This window comes from Teleopsis dalmanni, chromosome X (genome assembly GCF_002237135.1).
Source record: "Teleopsis dalmanni isolate 2A chromosome X, ASM223713v2, whole genome shotgun sequence".
Classification (NCBI taxonomy): domain Eukaryota; kingdom Metazoa; phylum Arthropoda; class Insecta; order Diptera; family Diopsidae; genus Teleopsis; species Teleopsis dalmanni.
In genome coordinates, this window is record NC_051848.1 from 50,362,729 (window position 1) to 50,376,038 (window position 13,310).

General features: G+C 28.4%; 1 protein-coding gene across 1 annotated transcript; it reads right to left on the minus strand.

Moving 5' to 3' along the window:
- Positions 1-1,573: 1,573 nt before the first annotated feature.
- Positions 1,574-8,780, minus strand: LOC119687581 (zinc finger protein 2 homolog). Its single transcript, XM_038101949.1, has 3 exons — positions 7,443-8,780; positions 2,213-2,657; positions 1,574-2,151 (listed from the first exon to the last, which is right to left on the minus strand). Exons 1-3 carry the CDS (start codon positions 8,439-8,441, stop codon positions 1,691-1,693), a joined length of 1,905 nt encoding a protein of 634 aa, XP_037957877.1. The 5' UTR covers positions 8,442-8,780; the 3' UTR covers positions 1,574-1,690.
- Positions 8,781-13,310: the final 4,530 nt, after the last annotated feature.

Genomic DNA, 13,310 nt, shown 5'->3' on the forward strand with positions numbered 1-13,310 from the left:
TGCTTAAAACGATCATAATTGTAATTTAAAGTAGTGCTTTTTAGCAAATCTTCTAACACGCAAATCATCTAAAGTATATATATATATGAAGTATATAGATAGTAGAAGTGTATTACTTTTTATTAGCAAGTTTAATATATTATTACTTCTTTATAGTATTTCAAATGAGAAAGATGTTCTTATACCGTATGCACTATAAAGAATAGAGCATGGACATAGTTTGTCTAGATAAATATCTATTGTTATTGATAAATCTTTATGACGAATTAATTTTTCGATAATTGTCGGCGTATATAAAACTAGTGTCTCAGTGTTTCACCTAATCGATTAAAACTTTACAACTATATGGATTTCTTGTAAATGCAGATTAAGTCTACGTATGGTCTAATTTGTTTAACTGTAATATGTAACGCCTATTTAATTTATTAAACTCTTAAATTATAAAAATAATGAACCGTGTCAACAATACTCGTCTTATGTTGAAGTTTTTCCCAGTTAGTGCAACTGGGCGCTTTTACTCTTTCTTAGAATCCATCATTTCTGTTTGAGTAATTTATGTATTCCTCACAAGTTTTGCTAATTATTTGATGAATGATCTAAGAGCTGCACCCTGTACGGCTAGTGACTGCTCTGAGATTAGATAGTGCTATGTAGGGTAGCCTATCAGTTTTTACGTATAACTTCAGGGCTCTGTATCTTATGTATTTTTTGAGAGAGTCTATTCCGAGGTCTCTTAGCATGTCATTTGTGCAGATGTGTCTTGATACTTTGAAAAGTCTTCGGAGAGCCTAACTGGATAGTAGAGTTGACAGCTTTGTATACGCGATACACGTCTCTGTAATAGAAAACAAAGAAGAACGGTTGCGTCTTTAGTTTTAACGGTCTCCGCTGAAAGATCTACTAACACAAAGATGCTGAAGATATGGTACTTCTTTTTTTGCTCTTACGATTCGATCTTCTATACATTGCCAATATATATTCTGTGCATTTATGTTTAGAGTGTTAAATTTCACACTCTTACTTATGAAAGGTTTTCTAATACTTTTATTTTATCATCACATGTACACAAACTAAACGTAATTCACAAACTCTGGAGCATCTGCTGTGTAAATGCCCGGCTCTCTTGAGAACTCGACAAAAATTATTGGGAACTGTCAGTTTTACAGAACTGGAGCACATAACTGAGGTTTCTGTTGAAATCCTGATAAAATTCGCTAACAACACGCGCATCCTAAGTGATATGCACTATCATTAAAAATTAAAACTCTGATCCAGTATCGCAATGGATCTTAATGGTATACGCGTGGCGCTTTTGGTTTGCCAATATAACTTAACCTAACCTAACCTACCATTTCATCGATGAATTATTTGAAGAAAAAATTGTTCGGTTCCACGGTTCAGGTTTCTGGGTATGCTTATAGCGATAAGTGTCATTTTCACGAAATTCATTCATCCAAAATCCATTAAATGATGTACAAAAGAGATTCGATTATTGCAAGTGCAAAAATAGTATAAAAAACTTCGGCGTAGCCAAAGTTAGTTTTATTGCAGATACTTAGTTGCTAATATTTTTTAATCAATGGAGAATTCTTACATATTATTGATGTTCTTTGACTTATCACAAATAATTAATATAATTTAGTTAGAATAGAGACAATTGCGAATAAAATGCATGAAAGTAGAAAAACGATCAGAATTTATTTGACTCTAGTGTTTGTTGCGATGGCGGAAGTAGAGAAGAATGTATGGTATTGTTCATTATAGTGGAGATGAGTGACGACGATGAAGCGGCAGATAGTAACGGAATTCTGTGAACCACTGTTGATGGTATGCCAATGTGTAAATCAACGTTTGCTACGGCTTGCGTTGAAGGAATGGCTATGTTTGATTTAATTGCGCTCCTCGCGGCATCACCTGTCATTGATGGTGTTGCACTTGCATTAGCTGAAACCGGATATTGCAATTGTAAAGGTCGGAACTGACATTTCTTTGCATGCGTGCGCATATTACTGGACTGCGTAAAGGCTTGTTTGCAATTCGGATGCGGGCAGACATACGGTTTACAGCCAGTGTGATAATTTAAATGCGTTTTAAGATGATGTTTTTTGGTAAAAGCTTTTGGACAAATAGGGCAATTGAAAGGCTTTATACCTAGAATTGAAAAAATAAGTAAGCCAAACAAATATTAGTATGTTAGATATTTTCAACCCACCTGAATGTAGTCGGTGATGAAGAGTCATATTGCTACGATCCGCAAAGGACTTCCCGCAAACAGAACATTTGTATGGTTTCTCGCCGCTGTGGGTTCGCATATGCTGTTTAAGTAACATTTTTCTCGAGAACCTTTTTCCACAATCGCTGCACTTATGCGGTTTCACCCCCGTGTGAATGCGGACATGCATATTAAACGCCACACGTTGGTTAAATGATTTTGGGCAGTACATACACTCGTATTCCTTTTTGTTGCGATGTATTTTCATATGACTGCTTAAGTAGCCCTTATCGTTAAAGGTCTTCCCGCACTCGGAACACTCGGCAGCAAACTCCTTCGTACCTCTGTGTACAGATAAATGGTATTTGTAATTACGAAGCTGCGAAAATCCTTTACCACAATCCGTGCATTCGTACCGCGGTGACTTATGCGTTTTTTCGTGTGCCTGGAAACATATTTTTTTTTTAAATTATACAACATTTTATTGGCTTATCTTATGTCTCTCTCTCTCTCTTTCATTTGCTTGCTTAGACAAATGTTGCTAATACCTTCAACAGGTAAGTGAATATTATTACAGGCTATATAACTGATTGGGTTACCAAAATTTTTTCACAAACACACAAGTACGCAGGTTTCAAACTCGGCTCAAGACTGACTCGACAGTTTAGTCTGAAAACCAGTTTATTTTTTCTTTTATAAAATTTGCATAACTACTTTTTCTTTTCTCTTGCTACATCTTGACATTGAAATTTATTGCTCCGCCCACAAAAATACTGTAGCTCCACCCCAAAAAAAATTATCATTAAAATTTTGTATAAATCTTTCTAAAAATCTCTAAATAATATTAAGTCAAACTTAATTACGAATTGACTAATTAAAAAAATTTAATTCGATTTGAAGAAATTATTTCGAAAGAATTTAGTGAAGTTATCAACAAGAAAATTAATAGAAAATTATGTATACAGTGAAAACTCTCTCGAACAGATACTTTCTGTCAACCAACTTTTATTCGTTCAAAAGCGATGTTCGACCGAAAAACGTAAGGTTGTTCCAAATAATAATATTTTATAATATTAATAATTTAATTTATAATTTAAATAATAATAATTTAGTCTTAAAAAATTTGTCTACTCATTACAAGACTTTATTTCACATGGATGTGCATAATGAGAATTTTCACTGTAAGAGTATATGGTCACTTTTATATATATATTATATATATATATCTATATATATATATATACAGTTAAACTTTCATAACTCGAAGTATCATTTTGCAAAGAAAAGGTTCGACTTGTGGAGACCTCAAGTTAAAGCATTATTTTGTAATTATATGTAAATTGCTCTCTAAACCCTATTACACACTATTTAGTTCGACTTATATATTTAACTACCAATAAATAATAAATAAGAATTAAATAATATAAGAATTTAATAAAATAAGAATTTTGTTTAATTTTAAGAGAAAGTCAAGACACATTTAACGTAAGAAATGGTTTATCTTTATGAGCGAATACTTTATACATAATAGAATAATAGTAGATCAGAAACAATATATATATCAAATATAAAGATATAAAAGATAAACATAAAAAAGAATATATAAAATATATATATATATAAATCATAAAAAGGTTTTTCGAAAAATAGACATAAAAGACTACAATAACAGAAATTCTTTTTATATTATTTTAATAAATAATAAACAATAATAAATAATAAATATATATATATATAAATATATTTTATGTATTTTATATATTTTATTATATATTATATATTTTATATATAAATAAAATACTCGTACATACTATATGTATTCGACATGAAATAAATATATAATATGATATATGTAATGGTTTATCTTCATGAGCGAATAGTTTATATATAATAGAATAATAGCAGACCAGAAACATAATATATATCAAATATAAAGATATAAAAGATAAATATAGAAAAGAATATATAAAATATATAAACCATAAAAAATTTTTTCGAAAAGTAGACTACTACAATAACAGAAATTCTTTTTATATTATTTTAATAAATAATAAACAATAATAAATAATAAATATATATATAAATATATTTTATGTATTTTATATATTTTATTATATATTATATATTTTATATATAAATAAAATACTCGTACATACTATATGTATTCGACATGAAATAAATATATAATATGATATATGTAATGGTTTATCTTTATGAGCGAATAGTTTATACATAATAGAATAATAGCAGACCAGAAACATAATATATTTCAAATATAAAGATATAAAAGATAAATATAGAAAAGAATATATAAAATATATAAATCATAAAAAATTTTTTCGAAAAGTAGACTACTAGAATAACAGAAATTCTTTTTATATTATTTTAATAAATAATAAATATAAATATATTTTATGTATTTTATATATTTTATTATATATTATATATTTTATATATAAATAAAATACTCGTACATAATAAATGTATTAGAAATGAAATAAATATATAGTATGATTTTATGTAATATGTTATATACCATATAAATAATATGAAACATTTATACAAAATAAAATAAATAAATGATATGAAATATTTAAATAACACGAAGTAATATATATAAATGATATGAAATACAATGTAAATTTTTATAATATGGAGCACATAAATAATATAATATGGATAAAATTAAATAATATCGAATAAATATGATAATGTAATATGATATATTTATATAATGCAGAATATATAAATAATACGAAATAAAATAATATGAACTATAAATAATTAATAGAAATAATAGAAACTATTAAAGTATATATAAATAATATGAAATATAATATAAAAATAAAATAAAAAGTATAAATAAGATAGAAAATATAAATAATATTAAAAATACATACAATAAAAATTTATAATATGAAATAAATATGAAAGGAATATATTCTATATTCCATAAATAAATAATATAAATATTAATAAAATTTAAAATCTAGATTAAATGAAAAATGTGTTGTAAATAATATTAAAATATAATATAGAAAATATAATGCATTATTATTATTATTTATTTATGGACTATAGAAATAAAATGAAATATATAAATTATATAGAAAATTTGATTAATGCAAAAGCTATAAATAATATAAAAAATAACATACAAAATATAAATAATTGGAAAATATTAACAGTATAACAAAAATATAATATATGATATATATAAATAATTCGGAGTATATAAATAGTATGAAAAATAAAAATAATATTAAATATATGAATTCTATACAAAATATAAATAATGTGAAAAGCAATATGAAATATATAAATAATACAAAAAATATTAATAATACGATTAAAATTAATATATAAAAAAAAAAATAATATGAAATATATAAATAATTTGAAATTTCTAAGTAATAAAAAATAAATAAGTAATAAGAAAAATATGAATTGTATAGAAAATATAAATAATGTGATATGCATGAATAATACAAAATGTATAAGTAATATGGAAAATATAAATTATATAAAAATAATATGAAATATATAAAAAATATAGAAAATGTAAAAAAAAAAAATATAAATAATATAGAAGAAATAAAAGAATTTGACAAATGTATATGATATGAAAAACATAAGCAATATGAAATATATAAGTAATTTGGAACATATAAATAATGTGAAAAGTAATATAAAATGTATAAATAGTATAGAATATATTAATAATGTATATACAATTTTATATTTATATTTAATATTTATATAAATAATATAATATATATGATTAATTTAAAATGTACAAATAATTAAAAAAAACGTAATATGACAAATATATGTAATATGCAAAATATAAATAAATTCAACATAGAAATATAAAATAAAAAAACTGCACAAAATATATACGAAGTCTATCCAAAACTGCGGACATGCATCCTCATTAAAAAGGTTCGATAATTATAGGTGTACACACATAAAATAATTATTTATATATTATATTCATAAAGATTTTTCGCATAAAAAACACGATCTAAAACAGAAACATTGTCTTGCAACGCGGTAGATCATGTGTACCTAGTATTATATCAGTACATACAAAATACCATAAAATCGGTAACTTCATATATTAAGTAAGCTTTTACGTATAATCAGTTCTCGTGAAATAACTATATATAAAATTATCGGATACTGTTGTATGATCAAGTTCCTACATTTCACAGTCCTTCAGAGTATAAATATCTGGACGATTTATATCACTAGATATGGACTAGGACATAATAAAAATATTTTAATTTTAAATTGATACAGAAGAGCATAGAAGATTGTAGACAAAATAGTGAAGAAAATCGAAACAGATCTAGTATAGTGAATCTATAATAAAAGATAATAAACCTTTATTGCATGTTCCATGTTTGTTATTAGATTTTTAATTGATTCTAACACTCAACGTGTCCGAGATATTTATAACGAATTTTCATGATCAGTTCGTCAGTAAGAATCATGTTAGTGAAGTCGGAACCTCTTATAGTTTTTAATATACTGATGGATATTTATTATTTTTAAAAAAACATTTCATTGAGACTTTTCAGATAATGACAGATATGATTAATATTTGATATATTTTATGTTGAATATGACTGGGATCGGTTCAATTTGGGATATAATTATTATGGTAATATTCGGGTATTTTTATTGGAAAAAAAATTTTTTTTTTGTCATTAAATACATGTGATTTTATTTAGAGGTTGCTTCATTTTGAAATGCTTTAGTTTCGAGAGCTGGTTTCTAAGTTCGAAAAATGAAAAAGATAGTATAGGTGAGGCCTAATTTACAATATTTACCAAAATGCATATACAGTCTTATAAATCACTGTATCTCAATAATAGCTTTCAATAAGGTTAGGTAAAGGATACTCAAGCTACGGAAAAGCCTAAGCTATACACTCATCTCACCAAAGTTTAATAAAATTACTTCTAATGAGGGTTTTAAATTAGAAGTATAAGAATGTTATAATTCTAAAGCAATCAAAAAGTTAAAGTTTATATATTTAAAATCTTTGAAATATTTTTTGTAAATATTATAAAATAATTTGTTACAATTAAAACAAACTAAAGCAGTATAACAGACCCACTTGTGGTCGCAGTGCACAGAGGGTATTATTATATATACAAATACATACATATAGTATAGTAAGCACAGCAATTCTATAATTGCACTTTTATTCAACAGATATTACCTCAAGAGTTTCAGAGCATCCAAATACTTTCTCGCAGATACGACATTTGAAACTTAATTCCTCGAGGTTTGACGTCACTGAAGCGGATGCTGTATTGCAGCGATCAGCAAAGTTCTTCGATGATGCCGTCAGTAAGTTAAGGTTAGTGACGGTGGTAAATGATATCGTTGAGTTCTTGAATAGCATATCTGTTGGTAGTTTCTTTTTATTACAGTTATTTAGAGTATTAAAGCTTGTTGTGCTCGAGGAGTGCATTGTTGGAGATGCCATAGTGGATGCCGTTGAGTTTATATTTGATCCATCCAAAAAAGAATAGCATTTCGCGCAACCACTGCACCTTGCCTTAAGGCAAATTCTTTGGTGTAACGCTGCATTCGTGCCTATCGTCGGTGAATGAGGTAAAGAATGTGTTGTAGTTAATTCATTTGAGTTTAAAATATATGGTTCAAAATAACGCTTCTGGTAGGCACCGAAACTTGTAGGCAAGTTATAAGACCGCGAAATTTGTGATGAGTAGTTGGGTAGTAAATGCGGGAGGAATTGTGTATAAAACTTAGTCGCAACTAAAAAATTGGGATAAACGAAGCTATCGTAGCACTGCATATTCTGATGATATTGTATGCTAGGAAAACTTTGTGTGGGTAAATCACTAGAAGACTTTGATAGATCTAAAGCAGACGAACGTTCAAATGCCGCCTGCAAACTTACACCTTCAGTGTATTCACGAGTTCTTGTGTTAGAGTTCACATTGAACGTATTAAGATTCGAATCACTTTGAAACTTAGCTAAAGGCTGATGTTTCTTTGAAGATGATGTGGACACTTTTTCATTTTGAGAACTGGCACTTAATATTCTATTTATGCTGAAATCTGTTACACGGGGTGATGTTGGCAATGATGGAATTTCGTTTGATTTCGTTTTCATTTTCGCAGGACAGACTTCGAAATTAGGCAAACGATGTAAAATGTTGTGTTTAAAGCCCATTTCGCTATCATTCATCACAATTTATTTAAAAACTGTTATCACTTTATTGTAACTGTAAATATTTGTTGCGATATCGTTGTGTAGTTCTAAATCGACCGTTTTTTGAAAATTGAACGTATAGCTTGTTTCAGATTCCGCGTTCATCTACCACGCACCACGTTAAAAATCGTTATGTTGGCCAGTTTATTTGATTGCTTCAAGTAAACTAGTCTCAAGCAGTCACTCACATCAACTCAAGTTAATTGTCTCCCAGCTTCTCAGCTTCTCTTCTCAGCCAAGCCGTCGTCCAGCATGCACAGTAAGTCGTCTCAACGAATTTTAAACATTTTCAACACTTTCTGCCAAATTGATGTCAACAGCGGACTGATAATTATTTTTATGATCGCGAGCGGAGCGAAGTCATGGGCCTTCTGTTTACCTGTACTATGATTGGTGATGCTACTGCAACTTGCTTAATTATGGTACTACATTAAGTGCAAATGCTGCACAGGTTGTTTTCTTTTTTCATTTGAAGCGATCATCTCAGAATGTTCGCTACTTCGGCTTAGACTACTTCTCACAACATTGCTTGAGTTTAAGAATTTTGTATCTATAAAAACATCACAAATGTAGAATTTAAGTACAATGTTTTTATTTTGTTCTTTAACAATCTCCATATCGACTAAGTATCTAAGCAGTTTCTAACAGTTATATATTTAAGCCTTATATAAAAATATTATGTATTGTATATATAAAGAGTTTTCAAATAAGAGCTTCAACGTTGCTACAAAATGACAAACCCTTAGGTAATATATATGCGAATGTTATTAATGTGAACACCCAACATCATGCAAAGGATATCGCTTCAAGTCCTTGCTTTAGCTCTCTCCAAGAAATGATTAAAATTCTTATTCAGATGATTTGTCTTTGCCCAGCTCATGCATAGCAGCAATTTAACATATTAGGAACCCCTTTTCTTGAAGATCTTAATCAATTACAAGATCTGACATTAAACAGCAATTTAAGCTTCACGAAAGATTCTAGGTGGTTTTAAACCCGGAATTATTCCTATATATATGGATCGCCGGTATAACCTAATCAAACCTACTCAGATGATTACATAGTTCATAAAATCCATGTGTAATATGATGCAAGATCTAATGGAAAATCTAATAATAGGATTACAGCATTTATTTAACAATAAATGGACCAGTTAAAATTGTGCTACTCGAAAACTAATAGGTTGAACCATTATAAAAATTAATTAAAAATCGTCTTACACAAAAATGAAGTAAACATTGTGCTTATCACTGAAACTCAAATTGAACCAAATTGCAATTAAAGTTTGTCAAATATATGTTACTAAAGATAAGTGTGGAAAAACCAGTAGAGCAAAGTCCACAAAAATAGTATTGCGATGATTTTGCACAATTAACACAAACTCCATAAATTATAATAACTATATAGTTACTATCTCAATTGCCTGCCAATATATTGCCTAATAAATTAACAGTTTTCATCAACTTGTGCGAAAGCTTCTAATATAACGATATATAAAAAGGCTAATAGAAAAGGACAAATTCTGAAATTGACACCTATTAACCAGTAGAAAAATCAAAATTCATATTGATATTTAATCTTTCATCTAAAGATGAACATTTTATCAATTCAGCCCTTTTTTATATGTCATTTGAAGTATCAGTGATTTTATCACAACACGAAAAGCCGACACTAGAAATCACTACAAAAGTCTACAACATTGTTCGTAGAGATCCAATTTTGACTAAGTGCAAAATCGCTGATACCATAGGCGTTTCGAATGAGTGATCTATCTTTTAAAAAAAGAATTACTTATGAGGAAGGTTTTACAAAAACTGTATCCAAACAAATTTCTCAACACTATATGGAACCCATTCCATATAAATGAGACTTGAATATATTATCATGATCCTAAATTGAAACAGTACCGTTTACAGTGCACTGAAGCTGGTTGTTCAGCTCCAAAACGAAGTCTGCAAGATCAGCGAAAAAGGTTATTTTATTAGTTTTCTGGGATGAAAAAGGAGTTTTATTGATTGATTGTCTTGAAAAACAAATATTATTGAATATTGTTGCAATTATTGAATATTGTTGATTTAAAACAAATCCGGCCCACGAAAGAAAAAGGCTATTCTCAATGAAGACACAACACGGGAATTGCTTGAACACCCAGCATATTCTCGAGATCTCGAGATAAATAAAAAAAATTAAAAAATGTGGGCTCACATAAATATATATAAAAATTAACTAAGTTACAACTATATATAAGAAATTTAATTATTAATCATACGTTTTTAATATATTTCAATGAAACTTTCAAATATATATTTCTAGAATTATCTCTCCCACAAGAATATAAAATTTATATAAATTTTCACCCCTCTATTCTGTGTACTTGTTAAATTCACTATCGTGCTTATTTGTCAAAATTTTGGTGTTCTGTACTTTAAAAAGTATTTTTCTTGATAAATTATCAAGTTGACAAATGCTCTTGACAAATGAAATGCTCTTGAATAATAGAGCATTAGCATATAGTATCTATATAGAAAAAAAATAAAAGCCATATGATTGGAACTGATCTCAATAAATATATTGTGTTATCAGATTGAAACGATGTTGAAACCACTTATGTTGTAAAACCAAGTTGTCTAATTCGTGTTCGAAAAGAATAAAGATTCATATTTCTATTCAGCTCTCTATTCAAAAAAATGCGACCCAATTTCACATCCAAAACATAAACTATTTCGGAATGTTAATTTTTGTGGGTGTAAAAGTTCTAATTAACAGCATTTGGGATCTGTTCCAACAACAGATTGCATGCGATAATTTATGTTTTGCAGTAGTAAGTTTATGTTTTCACCTCTAAAACCACCTCTAAGGAATGAATATGGGAGATTGCAGCCGCGTGAAGCGGATACAACTCCATTCTAGTAATCAAGGAAGAGAGATTAGAGCTAGAGGTTTAATACCTAGCGGGCTATGTGCATCTAAGCCAAAAGGCATGGGCGTAAAGCTGGGAAATTGAGTGTTGGTGAAGGGGGCGGGGTTATTTCGCAAGCGCAGGAGTACTAGCGGTAGACTTCCCGCGGTTAAAGAGAGGGATGATGGAAAAATCAGAGACCCATTCATCGACTTAGTCCGCAGGGAGGTTGCTAGGGGCTGAGATGTCAGGTGGGAGGTTGTGCAACCACGTGAGGTTGTACGCCATTAGAAAGAAAATTTCAAACATAAGCAAACAAACTTCTAGAAACATTATACAAATAATGCTGAAATTTAGTATTAAATTCATATAAATTTATTAAGTAATTTCATTTTATTGGATTCAATTTTCAGCTTTTTAAGATTTAAAATTTTTGTGATGAGTTCTATTTTATTTTATTTCTTATTTGCGCCACTTTTTATTAATTTAATTATCATAGTGTAAACACTTAATTTTAGTTGTGCATTTATCGCAAATGATGGTCTGGTAAATGTGAACTATAACAATTCTCTTTCTTTTTTTTCAGTTTTTCAGATCTGGCAAATTTTAAACAAGATCTGTAAAATTTTCGAATTCATCAGATGTTTGGTTAGCGTTTTGTAAATAATTAAAATACTGCACCTTGGTGATTTATTATAAAATGGAAAAAAATAATAATTGTCGTTCTGTAATAAAATTCCTTCATTTGGACTACTTCAACAGAAAGAAGAAGAAAGAATAAGAAAGTTTGAAGAGAAGCAGAGAGTTCCTGGCATTATAGGTGCAATTGACTGTACTCATATCACAATCAAAGCTCTAAACAATCGTAAGGAAAATTATTTCAACCGTTAGCAGGAATATAACATTATACTGCAAGCTGTCTTAGATGTAGATACAACGTTTATAGGCATTACATGTGGTTAACTGCAAAAAATTTTTTCTTCACTGCAATTTTGTTGTCGTAATACAACTCTATAAAACAGTTCTACACATGTTTTTCAATATAAAAATTGGCGACAATATTGACCCCGAATATGATGAGGTTGAAATTTGTGGAGACAAATGTAGATCTGGTAATGTTATACCACTAAGCGAAGCTGCTGGCAATGAAACTGTTTCTTTCTCGAATGAGTCTGTCTCAGTCTCGAACATGTGAATGGGTTTATGTTAAACATATTAAATCCGGAAAGGAGATAACACATCTTATTTTTCAAACATGCAGGAATTTAGTTTACATTTTAAACAATATAAGAATATGTTAAATGTTAATTTATTTAAAAAAAAAAAACGTTAATTACGCTAATTCCTTTTGAAACCATGTCTTCCAACCCATTTTTGTATACCATTCTTTTTCTTTGTTGGTCCACAAACTCACACTTTTAGGCAAGGTAACATTGCAAGAAACCCCTGTCCTTTCCTCCTTACTCTATTTGTAACGCTTAGTTCTGATAATAACAGATTTTTATTGTTTTTATTTCAAAAATGATATTTAATGAAATACTAACTGTTTTTGCATATTTATATTTATATTAATTTAAATTTATTTTATGCTTTCAATTTTTCACAAATCAGTATTTCTGCTTATTTCTACTCGTATGATTTTAACGGGCGACATGAAATTTGAAACATATATTCAGTGAACATTCACAATAGACAGATTTTTGAATTTGGCTTCACTGAAACTGAAGCCTTAACATTTTTTGCGAGTAAAGCCTAACTCTGAAGATTTTAAGAGCATTGTTATTGCTCTTGCACATGTTCTGTTTCGTAAGTTGCGAGTATTTTTTTGCTACTCTGAAAGAAAAAATTACGTCTAATGTAAAATTGTTAGATCAATTTAATGCTTTGAATACCAATAAAAAACATATTAATTTGTAAAAGAAAAGCATTGTGTTTTTCCAGGATTA